The sequence below is a fragment of the Apteryx rowi genome, unplaced genomic scaffold (genome assembly GCF_003343035.1).
Source record: "Apteryx rowi isolate R43461 unplaced genomic scaffold, aptRow1 scaffold_76, whole genome shotgun sequence".
NCBI classification, from domain to species: Eukaryota; Metazoa; Chordata; class Aves; order Apterygiformes; family Apterygidae; genus Apteryx; species Apteryx rowi.
In genome coordinates, this window is record NW_020451049.1 from 2746834 (window position 1) to 2763703 (window position 16870).

The 16870-nt window shown below is 36.4% G+C and overlaps 1 protein-coding gene across 1 annotated transcript in view; it reads right to left on the reverse strand.

Annotated features, from left to right (window-relative positions):
* Positions 1 to 16870, reverse strand: part of PDGFC (platelet derived growth factor C) — a 131099-nt gene that overhangs the window by 49538 nt on the left and 64691 nt on the right. The window contains exon 2 of the mRNA XM_026088243.1: positions 7611 to 7806. Coding sequence (XP_025944028.1) covers positions 7611 to 7806 — 196 coding nt within the window. The remainder of the gene's footprint in view (positions 1 to 7610; positions 7807 to 16870) is intronic.

A 16870-nucleotide genomic window follows, 5' to 3' on the forward strand; every position in this document is an offset into this window, starting at 1 on the left:
CTACCCTGTCACTATAACTCTCCCCTTCCCCCATCTTTCCTAGTTTAAAGCCCTTTGTATTAATGATTTTTTCTGTATATGTAAAAGAACAATTTTTAGATAACCAAAGGACTCTGCTGACCTAAGTTCTTAGAAACATTGATTTCCATTCCCTCTCCCCCTCCCTTTAAATCCATTCACCATTTAAACCTCTCTCAAACTGATGCCACTATTCAATTATCTTACATCAAATTGATTGAACAATTAAAGAACACCACCACAAATATCGGAATATTATTTAACCAGGTGCCTTATCCCAAGTTTTATGGTGTTTTCTAAACACTGCTCCTAAAATGCCACCTTTCTGGTAGCAGTAAAACATCAGTGTTGCTACTAAGGATTTTAATTTAAGTCAGCTATTTGATAACTCTTTCTTATCAGTAATTCAATTAGCCTAAAGCACTAGAAAGCTAAAATTCATCCTGGCCATTTAAATTACATGTCTCTCTTTCCATCCTTGAATAAAACTGTTAACAAGCAACTTTGCACTAAAATATATAAGTAAAAAAAGACTGTATTGTGTATTGAGGAATGACTACTGAGACCTGAGAAAGTGGACTGCTTTTTGTAATTCTAGCTACTAATGGGACTCATGCTGTCCAAATGCATCTGACTTTTTGAACAGAGGTATAATAAATTTTAAGCTTTAATAAAGTATCAGTGCCAGTTTACTAACGTGATTTTACTTTTGCTGACATTATAGCCAGTGATGAGAGAGACGTAAGTATCGCAGATAAGTAGAAAGTCACTTACACAGACCCCAACCCATCTATATGTGTAGCATCTCAAAGAAAGGGTGGCTAAAACTGAACATATTTGACTTCCAGGGCAACAGACATAAGAAAAGAGATTTAAAGACTGGTCTTCACTGTAACATTCATCTCTGTTTTCAGAGTCTGGTCAATTTGAGGTTTCGGAGGGGAGAGGAGAGAGGCACCTCCCATTGTTTTCTGAATTTTTAAATAGAAGCAGCAGCAGCAGCCGCACCCCCCCCCCCAAATGAACAAACAAAACAAAAAAAAGTACAAAAAGCAGCAGCCCAGCTATATGAGTAGCCATGATCATTCTCTGCACAAGTTCCTCTTTAAATACAGAGTTCATTTAAAGGTCTTTGTCCAGTTATTCAAAGCCAGCTTGAACCTTGTACTTACTAACCCAAGAGATGCTTCGCCCTCTGTAATCACAGTCTCTTGCAACAAAAAAGTTCTACCATAAGCATTTAAATTGTCAGACAGTAAGAGCAACCTGTCAAGTGTCCGGAAAATAATCTTCATGGGAGCCGCACCTTGAATATGGGACTCACTGGCATTACAAGCCAGGAAATTAACTCTTACTTTGTAGGAAGATTTATATTTTTTTCTGAATTTATGCTTGATATCAGTATGTTCTAAACATATACATTAATATTGCCTCTACCATACACTCCAGGCAGAACAAAGCAAAACAAACTATATGGTTTTTTTTTTCTCCTATAGGTTCTGAAAGAAAAAGATGCTGATTTTTTTTTCCCCATATGTGTGTATGCTGTTTTCATATGTACCTAAGTTGTTTTTCATGTGTGTATGCTGTTGATGTGGTTAGGTGCTTCCATGCCAGGAGGCCAAATAGAACTGAAATATCCATCACTATTTCTACTGTAGCATGTAGGAGCTGCAGTTATATATCCATATTTTGCCCCACATTAGACACAGAGATTTGATTTAATTACATGAAAGGAAATTTCATATGCCGTAAGTTATTCACCATGATTTATATTACAGGGAAAGCTCTCTTTAGAAAATTACATAACAAAATGTTTCATCTTTTTATTGTGTTTACCATAACTCACCACTGCACAGTATGCATTTGACATAATTTATGTCGAGACAGACAGCTAAGCAAATATTTTCCTTTTTCATAGCTACTGACAACAGAGACAATGTTTGGAAGTTTCTTTTTAATTCACTTGTGTCGGTTTTGTCAGACTGAGCCAAATCTTAGAATTGTTTAACCTTCGTCAACAATTTCCTAACCATACATTCATTAGGAACACATATGACTGTTCAAGCTGTTCAGATTATTATTATTTTTTTAAACAGAAGAACTTTGATATTGTACTAATCCTGAAGAGTCTATATCCACACTTCTATCTTCACTACATTTAGTTCACATATTTTCCAGGACACACATAAATTTGTAGCTAATATATATACATATTTATAAAAACTATAAATAAATACATAAATATGAACTACATATATTGCAGTTACTACATATTCATATATAGTTACTACTACTTATGTAGTCACTGTATATATATGCATATATACATTTATATGTTTCTACATACACATGTATCTATACACACACACAGAGTTACTATATATAGTACCTTGTAGTTACATATGTTAGCAACAGACTGGCTAAAATAATAATTCCAGAACTTGACTGTCTCACAAGCGAACTCAAATTCAAGTGAAGTTAGTTTGCTACACTGGGTTAAAAAGTGAACATCAGCAAACAATGTGCTGCCAACTTCACTTTACTGCACTTACTACAGTTATGCTGAAGAACTGTACAGGGACTTCTGCCAGGTCCTACACAAACATACAATAAAAAGAGCTTCTGCTATGTACAGTTTACTAACATGGTGTCAGGTCAACAATACAACAAATGAATGCAAACAGATGGCAAAACACAAGGAAACACTGGAACTATACGGGTCAACATTTATAGATAATCTTTGATCACCTGCTAGGCATCATCAAGGCTGCTTAATGGGAAAGGAGAATTTAAACAGCAGTTGAAAGAACGACAACAGATCTGTAGTTGTTAAGCTGTTTGGGAGTTCCTCTAATGTTTGGGGGGGGGGGAACCCACTAAGGTTCATATTTGAAAATTCAACAAGTTAGTAGTGGTCGTTTGCTCTTCAGAGAGGCAGATCAGTGCTGAACAGAAGGGAATTGCTTGGCAGTGGTAGGTTATAAAAAATCTGAAGTGAAGGTAAGTAGCTTACAGAAGCACTGGGGAAGAGGGAGGTAGTGAGTTCAGAGCATCATTCTAAGCGCTCTCACAGGAGGAATATTCCTGGAATTAAGACATAGGATGTAATTTGACGCAAAGGGAAAAAAAGTCAGAGTACTATTCACACAGACTTTATCCCATGTTAGCACTGACAGTTGCCTTCAGGTTAACTGATTTTCTTTCTATAATTTTGCTCCTATGAACTAGACAAGCTTTGGGAATTCTTTCAAAGCATTATAGCTAAATGCTTCACTTGTATTTACTACATCAAGAGATTCACATATGCAGCTGCTAAAAACCCCAAACCAAACAGACTACAGTCCATACTTTAAATTATTAGAGGATTGAAGAGAGTTGGAAATGAGTATAGCTATTCTAAAATCAAGATGGTGTTCAAATGACATCTATTATTTGATAACTGGTTGGTTCCACCTTCTTTTACTTGTGTATTATCCTCACAATCTTATCTAAAGTAATTGCCCTTTGGATTCGTGGCACATTTCTGAGTTTTATTACATACAATAAGTCATACAGACCGTAATCATCTGATAATTAGAAAGAACAGCTGCCACCATCACTAAGATGAACAACCATAGGCATTATGAGCACAGGGAGACAGCAAGTTTGGCATACATTACTAATACAAGACAGATTTATTTATTTTTTATTTCTATTTCAGCTCAATGATGCAATGCTCCAATAAACAAGCTAATCACAACAGCAAACCCCCTATTAAACATCAATGTGGCATGCATGTTCTTCATGGAAGAAAGTTAAATCTGTGTTTTCCTGACACAGAGGACCTTACCAAAACTTTTATCACTGTATATGCGCAGAGACAGAAAGCAACAATATTGGAAATACATTCAGTGAGAATCCCTCCTGGTCAAGGAGAGTTATGGCATCTCACTGATGAGAGCAGCTGTCAGGCAGAGACCTCTCATGGCCTAGTCATTAAAACAGCATAGAAAGGCTAGCATCATAAAAATAATAACCTGTCATATCCAGTGTCTATCCCAGCTGCTTTTCTTCATCAAAAAGGATGGACATACAGAATGTAAATCCAGCACACCTGTTAGCTAGAAGTTCCCTTATGTAAGGAAAATTTACTGCCAGATGCATCATCTGAACAATACTGTACAAAATGGGTAGGAAACTGCACCCTCTTCCTTTTCTGTTTGTTTGGTTTGGTGGACAGTTTTTTCTTCGTAACCTTTTCTTTTTCCCAAGTCACAACTGAAATCAAAGTGTAAAAGTCTGAAATCACTGCAATCTTGCAGAGATTTATATATCGTATTGCCAGTGAAATGACCTAAATCTCTTCCGAAACACTTACATGGATCCAGCTCCCACATAAATTAGACTTTGTGCTCACTTTTTAAAGGACACGGTGGGATTCTTACAATTTTGCCTATAGAAAGGACCCAGGGGAGATGAAGTAGAGCCGTTCTTAAGACAGTCAAGAGCTACATGCTAAGCAACACTGAGATGAACTGCAGAAATTTCAAGTGCATTGCAATTGTAAAACCAGGACAAAAGTCACCTGGAGAAATTAAGGAAAAAAGTCAGAGGTCTGTTCTAAAACCCCACATTTTAAACCTCGTTTTCAAAACAGGGTGGACAGCAATTGTGCGCAACACTGGTGAGAATTAGCATGGCAAACTCTGTATGACTACGCATGTTAGCATCTGCTCAAAGTAAGGCTGAGTCAGAATGGCTGGCCATAAACTTTGAATCTGCAACAAGAAAAATGTCTTTAAAGATAATGCAAGTTGAATTACAAGTAAAAATGGAGTGGCAAAAGAGTCATGCAGGATCACTCCGATTCAAATTCAGGAAAGTGTTTAAAGCAGAGACTGGACTGGTACCTTCAAGACATCTGCACAATTTAGTGCCTGTTCTAGAATAAAAGACTTCACAGAATAGCTGAAATGTCAGAACTGACTTTGGAGAAATCCAGATGTGGAGGTAAAACTAGTCAGTCAGAGGCTGGCTTCTATCCACAGATGGAGACAAAAATGTACCAAAGCATTCAGTGTGCATCTAGGACACTTCCTATTCACTGCTATCACTTTTTTCCTGTTACAGAATTACATTAAGCAGAAAGTCTTTTATATAGCTGAATGCATTTTTTTTTCCCATGCATGAGCAATACCTGATGATTGTGAGATGTAAAAGTTGTTGATCACCTTAAACAAATATACTCCAGTATATTCTACTATCAGTCCAATGAATTGACATGACAAGGTGTTACAGTCTACAGTGATTATACAGAAGGCCCTTGCAATGCACAGAACATGCAGTTTAAGAGGCAGGTGTAAGAACTGAAAAAATGTGACAATGACCACTGCAGGTAACTCATCAGGTCCTGTTATACACTTTGAAAGTGGGAGAAAGATATCCTGACACAAATTGCCCACTGTTGCAAAGCATATTGTTACTGGGCTGAAGTTTTCACCTAGTTTCAGGCATAGATTAGAAGTAAAGGGTCAGGTCACTCTTAGCTGTGCTTATCCTACAGTTAAGCTAGCAATACTACATTTAATTTCATGTCATATCTTATTGTGTTCTCTGTCATAAATTTGACTATGGAGAAACTGTCAGGTACTCTGTGGCAACAATACTGACTTGTGCGCTTTGAGATGGCAGAAATAGGGCAAAGTAATAAATAGTATGAGATCCAGTCAATAAAAACCCTTAGATTTTCTACAGAGGGTACTGGAAAGAAGATGGAATAATTTCTTAAGAACTAGAGGATCTAAGAAACATTAGACCTTAGTGTTATAAAAAGATATTACTCTGATAACTCAGCAAATTACTCAGCCTGTGTAGAATGGTTTTACACAGTTAAACTCTCTGTACTTCTAGAAACAACTACATAACTCATTTTCTCAAGGGTCATATCTTCCAAGCCAATAAATCCAAAGTGAGTCCTCAAAAGTACATACAACATATCAGGAATTGCCTACATACAACTTCCTGGTTTCCATGCACAAATGTCAGCATGAAAAATTATGAGTGAGGGAAGCAGATGGCTTTTTTTTTAATTAGGATTTTTGTATTCGCACCTTGTTTACTTAAAATAAATGTACTCCCATTAAAATGTTATTCAAGTTATACAATTAGAAATATTTTAGCTTATCTTACTTTTTCTTTGCAAGTGGACGAATGAGGCACCCTGCCTGGATTTTTTCTCACTTGCCACTTCACTCTGCCATATGCAAAGAAAAGAAAAAGCAAGCTAAGTTTTCTTTCAAAAGAAAAGATTTATTGTGCAAAGGGAGTGCACTTATTTGAGCAAACATATGCTGTGTAGTACTTTGTATTTTATTATATTTGACAYGGCCTTGATAATTACTCCCTTCAGAAGTAAGAAAGACAGATACCTGTGTATCTATTATGAACCTCAGCTCCCAAATTAAGGGTAAGTGCAAAAATAACCTCTAAGAAATTCAAATTTGTAACTGAAAAATGTTACAAGGAGACATAAAAACAACCAAAGATCAATAAATTAGAAAAACTGAAAGCAAGAGTCAAATTAAATGAGTACATAAAGTAAAACAAAAACAAAACAAAAAAATGCTTAGTAAGAAAAAGCCTTGTGTGAAATACCTATCCAGGAACACTCAAGGCAGGATGCACCATTCAAGTGACACATATTATTTGTTACTTAACTTACCGAAAAGAGTCCAGACAACATATCGCTACTTGTACACAGGGTTTTTTAGGACATGTTGCTATGATGGTAGATAGATACAGGACACAAGAGTTCAGCATCTCTCGCCTTTCACCCTTCCACAGGAAGGGTATACAATGTCAGCCCCTACTGTCATACAACACCCACAACATGATGACTCAGTCTGCTTAGTTCAGAACTACATCCACCCTGATGCCTATTATGTCATAGTCTTGTTTCTCTCCCAAGCAGCATTCAGATGCTAATCACAGGAAGGAAGTATAGATTCTATAGAAAACTGGGCCAAGGATTGAGCAGACAGAATACTTATTGAAGTCTTGTGAAAAAAACCAACAATGCCACTGAAGAATGTAAAGCAAAGCTCTTTGCAAGAGCTGTTTTTCACAGAAAATTGAAAACTTGGTCATTACAGGCCATTGAAGGATTGTACCATAGCTCTGTTTGAACACAGATGATATACTCAGTGTCTTGACCCAAATTCCAGTTCAAGTAATATGTTTACCCAAATTTTCTCTGTGGAATCAAACATTCATTCCTCTTACACTCTGACAAGGAGATTAAAGATATTTTCACAGATGTCAAAACTAATTTGGGGGGGGGGGAATCAAATATTGCTACATTTTTGTATCATCCTGTATCTACGGCCCAGATCGTGAATGCCAAAGAAAAATGGGGGGACTCCCAAGGTTTCAACTATGAAATTATTTCCTAGCACTGGAAAAGAAAATCAGAAACTAACAGTTTTAAAGAGGCATTTTATGAATATATTGACAAGCAGGTGCCACATTTTGCAAAACCTGAGCAACATTATTTTTCCATCACCTGCATCTCCCTTTCAGTTGTTTTATAAGTTAAAGGAAAAGTAACTTACTTGCAAATGTCATCTTCTGGGTCCTCAAGCCCAAATCTTTCATCAAAAGTAAGCTGTATCCATACATTTTCATCTACTGCTACTAATCGCCACACTAATACGGTATTGCGTGGGTATGTGTGTGGGAACTTGGGGCTGTGAATACTTCCATTAGTAGTCACCGTAATTATCTTTTCATGTTGAGGATCCTGCACTCCTATAGGAAAGAGAAAAAACAGATGCATCAATTTCTTTTCTTTTTCCTGAAAGTGGTTGTATAGTATGCACAGATAGACACTTTTGTTTTGTTTTCTCTTTTTTTCTCTTGCAAGGTATTTCTGCCTTGAAAATCTATATAGTAATGATAGACCAGAAAGTGATAAATACTATTTTGTTGGCAAAACAATTATTCAGACTCAAGCCTCAACTGTTCAGAAAGCAAAACACAAGTTTAACTGGAGATTAGAGAGACGTGACTGTGTAGTCCTTTAGACTCAAACATTTAAATGCAAGACTGTTCTCCTCAAAGAAGTCCAGGAGCCCAAAGGATTATATTACACAGGCTCACAATTGTTTCAGTTCTTTATTAGTGGAAAGTGCATGGAGATCACCAAGATACAGGGAGAGGTCTGGTCACATAACACAGAGGGGATAGTTTAAATTAGTCTCTCCTTATTGGAGACTCTCCTACACTGATTTGATCCCCAATGAGGATTTTGATGACTGAGTCCATCCTAACAGCTGTATCGGAACAAAGCTGTCTTGATACAGGAAAGAATCTAGGACGTTCTGTTAGAAAGTCACTAAGTGCATGAAATCAGGCATTCGTTTATTAGTCCCAATAGTAGGGACTCCTCCAAGGTCTTTAGCACTGTTAGACTATCAAATAAATGTTAAATTAAATTAATGTCTTCTCACATGACAGCAAATGAAGTCAAAAGAAATAAACCAACTACTTTTGATCTGGATATGTTTTAACATTGTGACATACAATAGAAAGATCTCTAGTCTGCAAAACTTAAGTCCCAAAGCACATCAAATGAAAAAAATTCCTCATGCTATAGCACTTCTATTGTCTTTTACTTCTCCTAAGACCCTGTACACAATGAGGTTTGACATTTCAGTCAGCAAATAAGAGTCCTCAGTTACCTATTAATAATTTTAGTAACTAAATAAACTTGTAGTTTTGTACTGCAGAGTTATTCATTATTTTGTTTTCAGCTTCTCACTCTCTTTTACAATTAGTATTTTTAATCTTTTTTCTGTTTGTTTTAAAAACAGCATTTTAATGGAACATACATTTGAAGCTATGTAAGATGCCTGTCCTTTGGTCTACAATGAAAACATACACTACAAYTGTAACCTTATTATAGGCACATGTAAAGGCTGACAGCTAAATGAATGTAACATAAGAGAAGGCCATAGACACAGCATTGCAATTTTAAAAGAATTAATCCGTGCTTAACTGTAATTTAAAGTCTGACAGACTCTTGCCTTCAATTTGTGGTATGAAAATGGTACATTTTAAGTGAAATTTCTCCTTACATAAAACTGATGAAGTGTGCTTTTGCCAGTATCCAGACACAGTTGCAGAGTACTGACAGTTATGCAGAAATAAGAGAGGACAGCATACAGTAATAAGAGAAAGCACAAAAAACAGCTGCACAAGAAAGATTCTTAATTTAGGCATTTCGTTGGGTTTTTGTTAGCTGAGTCATAAGCATTCTTCTATAATGTATCTTAAGTCAGCTGAGAGCTCCACACTAACACAAGAGTCTACAATAATAAAAATGACATTCCCAGGGATTACTACACCAGAGCATTATTTCCAAAGTATGTAAAGGACCACTATTTCAGACAAACATGTCGAAGTGTAGTGCCTGACATGATGACACTGTGTTTAGTGGTTCTTTTTGCCTTTAAAGCACACATGAGATTAGAAATCATGTTACATTTTACAATATATTAAGAACGTAAGGTATCTTTGTCTTCTTTTGTATCATCAGGACAATGATAACAACACATCAAGTACAGACTGTAAAAAATCCAGGCATATCAAATGAGAAGTCATTAAAAAGGGGCAAAAGAGGAGGCTTATGGCAATCTAGCGAACAGAACTTTCAGCGTCTCCAATATCTCCATCCCTTCCACTTGTAAAGAAAAAATACCCATTTACTTTAGCATACAACATTGTTCTATGAACATATCAAATTCTCAAACACATTACTTGCTCCATTTCAAATATTTGCTTTTGCACAGTGGAATTTCTTCTCTTTCAAAAGCGTTATTTTGTATGACTACAAAAGCAAGTAATTGCTGTCACTAGAGAATGAAGCTTGTTATTTGTCTTCAGATAAGCAGCAATATTCCTTTTCATCCATTATACATAAACAACTTGTACAATCATACCATGAAAAAGTAGCCTTTTCCTAGTGAGACCAAGGGGCCATTCATGCATGCTCTGAGAGTTTCTTTTGAGTAAACGGTGTGTGAAGAGCACAGCTACCTACGTATGGCTAACATTTGGCACTTAATGTGAGTATAGTCTCTATTCTTTATGAAATGGGTTTACAACTTMTGGCTTTATTTTAGGAATACATTGATCTAAGTTAGATTTAAAAGGGAGTAAAAAGTTCAGTCAGGTTTACAGTGGTCAACTGTGTAACTCCAAAGCTATACGCATCATTTCTTGCTGCCATGCTCCATCTGTCCCTTAAAAATAAATAAATAAATAAATGAAAAAGCAAGGACTGAGGCAGGTCAGGCACCATCCCAGCCAGGGGGCATTAGCAGATGAGGTGAACGGGGACAAACAAGGACCAAACTAATGCATTTGTGGCTTTAGTAAGAAGAGTCAGCAAAAATAGGCAAGAGGAATCACCTCAGGAGAAAGTTCTAGAAACTGAGAACACTAGATGGGAAAGATCCCTTAGACAACCTAGGGAGACAAGATGGCAATGCTTATTAGGAAAGGACAGCACAAACTTCCACAGTCTGAAGTTGAAGAATGAGTTGTAGCAATTTTCTTTGATGTGGTACAAGATACTATCACCAGATTTATACATCTAGCAGTGTCGAGCGCCTGCCCCTGAAATTACAAGATTCCAAGCATTCTGACAGCACTAGCGTACCCTAACCCTCTCCCTGAAATCCTAACGTAGATGAAAAACCACAGTATCACAACCCAGATCAGCAGATGCCACTGTAAACTGAAATTCAACCCACTAACTAGACAAGCTCATTCCTGTCTACTTCAAAGTAGGTCTCTTCCCCCRTGGGCACAATACATTTCACAAAGATCAGTGCTGACACTTTTTAAATACAGCAAATACCTCTTCTTAGTACATTATAATCATTACATTTTAGTGAGGGTCAGGAGTAAAAACCAGATGCATCAAGTACTGGTCTGGAGACAGGAGAAGAGTTGTAGAAGAGAAGAGAGCACCAAGGAGCAGAGGCACGGCCTTGGCAACCGGCTGCCACCATGAGGGCACATTCACTCRAGAGATGCCCAGTACTGGTAAAACCATTTAAAAAAAAACTCCTACTGAGCCTTTTACACCATAACTTTTTGTATATTAAACGAGATGAGAATACTGCTAATCATGCATTATTAGTTATTTCATTCAATAGCCCTTAATTGTGAAAATCATGAAATTTTAGGCTTTCAGAAATGGCATTATAAGGCTATCACTGCTTAAAAAAGAAAGCCATGTTTAAACATTAAGAAAGTTTTCAAACTTTAAATATTTATGGATTAATAATAGAGCTTTTTCTGACAGACAGTAATGCTGTACCCTGTGCAAATCCTCTGCCTTAAAACTCAGAAACAAAAGGTGACAATAACTATTTGTTCACAATTAGAAAACTTCAGAGGGTTGCAGATTTGTTTTATAAGCAATCATAAAAGGATTTCCCAATGACATTCCCATATAATTTTTACAACACTCCAAATATGTTCAGAAACTGAGACTTTGTAGAAGAAATTCTATCTGAACTGTAACATGCTATTTCTTCCTTTTTTTTTTTTTTTTTAATCAGACTTTCAAAAAGCAGTAAGTTTATTTTCACAAATAATAGCTAAAGGAATACAAGGATACCTTTTTCTACCCTCTATCTTTGGTTCAGTCCTCTCCAGGCACTTCATAATTATTATCTGAATGTATCATTTGAAATGATACTCAACTGTTCTGCCAGGTACAAAAGAAAAAGTGGAAAATGATCCATTACTGGCAATAGCTCTGTTCACATAAGGAACAGGTACCATAGCAAGAACACTCAAAATCATACAAATGCTGCTTAGAAGGGACCTCTGGAGATCTTCAGTCCAACCTCCTGCTTGGATTAGCATTATCACCAACACTAGACCAGGTCAGCGACGGCATTTTCTAGCCAAGCCTCGAAAACCAAGGATGGAAATTCAACAATGTCTTTGGATAGCCTGTTCCAGTGCTGCACTATCCTCCCAGTGAAGAAGTTTTCCTCAGTGTCCAACCTGAACCTTCAAAGCTGCAATTTTTGGCCATGAACTACTTTATTTATTTTTTTAATACAAAAAAACCCCACTGTCTGCTACCATCAAGAGGAGTTTAACTTTGACATATTTGTAACTGCCCTTCGAGCAGTTATGGGCCTGTTATTAGATTGCCTCTTTGCTCTCTCTACACCAAACACTAGGCAAGCCCAGCTTCCTCAGCCTCTGCTCATTACCTGCCACCAACAAGATGCTGAGCCTTTGAGCCTGGCAGTCCACTCAATTTTCAAGCTACCTAACAGTCTGTTCTTCCAAACCATAATTCCTCAAGTACAAAAAGAAATGCCTTTGAAGCACATTGGGTTTGTTTTCATCATCACCTTTTAAAGTACTGAGCAAACGAAACTTCACAGAGGCTTGCTATATCTCCTGAGATAGCTTTCCTAAGTAGTATGGTTTGTGGCTTTTCTCAGTTAAATCTCTGAGACAAATCTAGCCTTCTGTGGTTTTTCCATTTTGAGTTGCCTCTGTGCTTTGACATAGCTACCTGTCTTAAATCTTGATGTGATTCTCCAAGTATTACCATTAAATATATAAAGAGAGATGTGTACATACCATATACGTACATGCACACACACACAAATACGTGATCTGACAACTATAACAACATGGTAAACCCATCTTCTAACTAGAAATCTGTTAATTTATACAAGTATTTGTTACCTAAATTAGAAAATATAACAAACTTTAAAATGGAGATATTAAGTAATGAATACAAGAAATGTAGGAGAAATACTATATCTTGTTTAGATTACTGCTCCCTCTGACACATAAGTACCTCACACACTTGAAAGGGCCTGGGGGAAAAAAAAAAAAAAAAAGAAATCCCATTCACACAACTCCAAATGAATCCATAGAGGATTTTTTGTTTGTTTTAAAGCCTACAACTTATCCCATTTTTTATTTTTCTTCAGTTACCATTTTAGTTTCAAACTTCTCCTGTTGCCTTAAGCAGACCAGCGAATACCATACACTATTTTAGCTGCTGGCTAAAGGTCTTTCTCCTGAAGTTTCTCATTATGTAAAGGACTGAGCACAGATGCATGAGCTTTCTAACTAATCTTCAGGAACCATGAGTTTTAGCAGTTGACCCAACAGGGATGGAAAAAAGGAAGAATAAGCAAGGGGGGRAAAAAAGGTAAAAAGAAAAAAAAAAAGTCTTCAGAGAATAAAGCCTGAAACTGTAGTAACAGATTTAAAGTTTCTAAACAGCTGTATGACTTAATGTCTTGCAGAAGATAATCATGATTCATCATATACTAACAAAACCTTTTTTTACTCCAAATTGCATCAAGAAACAAAAATTAGTTTATACTTCATAACCTTCAAGTATTCTGCCAGCCCTTTGCCTAGTACTCTGGCTTCTGCTCAAAGAAGAGCATGGCAATTAAACAGGGTTTTTTTCATGCATGGTAAATCTTTCTGCAATAAAAGTAACCTCTATTAAGATCTGATTTCAGAACAAATTATTTTGGAAACTCATCTTGGTCTTCTGAAAAAATATCATTCTTCTCAAGAATATTTCATTGGTTTTATATGGTATGGATAATAGCTAGACACATAACTCACCTACATTCAATTATCATATAAGACACTGGAAGAATCATTCAAACTGCATCAACTGGGGTGACAGAGAGAAATAAAGATATTTGTTCTACGCACAAGAAAAGAACAGCTGCTTATACCTCTCTCTCACAGGTGGGAGTTGGGGGACAGGGGAGAAGAGAGCAAGGGAGGGAGGGAAGGAAGATCCCCCCCATCCTGACTTAGCCCCTCCTTCTCCGCTGTCAAGGATCAGCAGATATAAACAGCTCCTTGATCAATAGTGTCAAGGACAGATGACAGATATGATCAGCCTAAATACCTGACTTCCATCCATCAGCAGCATAAGGGCATCACCACTTCCTCATCTTTCTACAACAAAACCTCTTTTAACATTTTTCTTTTCTTCTATATGCCACAGAATCAATATACTACAAAATTTTGTTGATGTGTTTTGTATCTTATTTTCTCTTCCCTTGAGAACTCAGTATTTTCTATATGCTTCACTCACAAGTCCCTTTATTCAAAATAATTTGAATAAATATGTTAACATTTGCATTGAAAACTAGCAGACAGAGTATAAACAAAAACTAACAGTACGCAGCAATGGATCCATTTTCCAGCTGTATCTTGTTGGAGACCAGAGATCGGCAACAGGTTCAGTCTTATATCATAATGACTAGGCAAAAGGAGTAGGCATCAACGACAACGAAACTCAAAGGGCCAGACTTGTGAAAGCTACTCACCCAGGTATTAACAAATATATGATTAAAATGATCTGGGAGAGGAGCAGTTGCAAGTCTCCTTGGAAAAGTACAAACTAATTCACATAAAACATACTGTCAAGAAAAAAGAAACGCAGTAAGGGTTAACGCTGAAGGAGAGCAGCAAGCAGGAATAGAGGGTAAAACAGAAGAAGAGCTGTCCAACTGGATATATTTATACTTAATAAGAGATGAAGTTATTTAAATAGTTTACTTCAGGAAAAAAAAGAGTCTTTTTAAATCTTATTTCAAAGGTTTGGAGGGAAAAAAGTTGGTGACTATTTTCACATATGTATCCCTCCTATTTCTTCTTCCACTCAAAACAGGATTGTTTTTCCTACAGGAAACTGATTCAAAGCTTTGAAATTGCCTCTTTATTAGAGGTAAACAAACATAAACCAAAAAACATTAATTAAGATTGGTATCTATGACAACAATGGACACAAGTGGAAAACCTCACATACACATACACTCAAGCTCCACACTTTCAATTTGTCTTCAATTTTGTCAAGACAGCACTTACAAACTACATCCAAGATGGGTTCTGTTAGCACTGGAGACCACACACATGCACATGCAGTATCAGCCTGTCTTCAAAAATGGTACGTTCTAAGCAAGGCGGGAAGGGACAGGGGAACCAAGCAGGATTACTACCATTCTCCAGATTGTGCATGGCACAGAACAGTTACAAGTCCAAGAAGATAACTTCAATGAAACCATGTAACCAGAATGTCTTTTCCATCTTCGTTAAGAGCCTTAGTCTCAACRATCTCTCTTAAAATCTTCTTGTGTCTTGTTTTTCAATTCTGGATATTACTCCGCCTACACTTATAAATGCATGCAACTTATGTCCCTTACAAAAAAATCCTTAAAATCTGACCCACATGAAAATTTAACTTTTGATCTTAAGTTGGACTTTGTTGAAAATCAAGTCATAATTTTATTATACCCCTTTTCTTTGTGGTTTCTTCAATTTATATTGTGCAGCACTCGTTAAGAACAGATGCTATTAAACATTTGGGAAAAGATTATCCATGGTCCCTGTGGAATTCAGCCTGAATAAATATATTCTATGTATGTGATATGTCTTAACTAGCTACACATCATTTTAGGTATTATTCAGAACAAAAAAAAAGTAATCCTGATCACATTTCAAGAAAAAGGAAAAAAAAAAAAAAAGATACTATTCTAATCTTTAGAAATGCCAGTCCTGAAAATTGTTATGCTTTGGTTTTTCTGTTTGTTTTGTTTTTAATCTTTTTTTTTTTTTTAAATCTTTCCACAGTGAAGCACTAATGATAGTAAGTCAAAATATAACTCTGGAAGATGGTTAACATTTTCACTCAGAAAATTACTGTGAACAAATAAAGTAAGAGGAGACATTAAAGAAAACCAGAAGATTTCAGGGTTTTGTACACTACAATTGAAGGTGTGACTACAGCACACGTACATAACCAAGTTATAACTACAGAGCAGGAGCAACTATAACAACCAAGCCAATGTGGCATTCTGTTCACTTGCAAAGTACAGAGGGTCCCAAGCAAACTTGTCAAGTTTGTGCCAAACTTTTGGTACAGAAATAACATTGCTACTTGAAACTCCACAAGCCAGATTAAAGTTGGCTCGGGCTTGCACTACATATACAGAAACTCTACCTCCATCATATCCTCATGTCAGAAAGGCAAGAGAAACAAGGAAAGTACTATAAAAAAAGTTATTTGGGAGCTATTTATGTGTTTTCAGAATTAGACTACACTATACTCCCAAATTCAGAGGAAAAAATACATCTTTGTTATTTATTAAAGCAAAAAGACTTTAGTTGGTATTAGCCTGCTTATTTAAAATGGAATTTTTGCAAGAATATAATGCCTTCATCCCACTAAAATTTGATTCCCAGAAGATGATTTGGCAGAAAGTGCTTATGCAATAGCAATATTGTTCTACAAAGATGTATATACAACTGTTACTGAACTGGAAGAGTTTTAAACTGACACAGAAATTGTCACAAAACCAAACTTGGACCACTCTATTTCTAGTATCTTTGCATGCAGGTTTGAACCATGCAACACTAAAAAGGTACTCTTCTAGGAGAGGACCTACATCTCTATAAGCAATTCAGAAAGGAAATACAAGCACAGCTACAAAAAACAGTCTGTCTTTCTGCAAGGAGAAAAAGGAAAAGGTTTTATACGGCTAAAATGGCCAAAGGGAGAAATAATACTTTTCACACTTCTTCCATTAACATGCATTGCTGATTCTGCTCTTTATTGAGCTTATATGTACACATGAATGTCAAGGACTTAATGACAGATTGCAATGGCAATCAATATTTAGAATAAAGGATGAGAACTTTTGTAGAATCGGATAAAATTTCTAGCTTCATGAGAGTGCTGACTGTTTTTCCATTCTCTCTCACTTTAGATAGGTTAGATACATGCCAT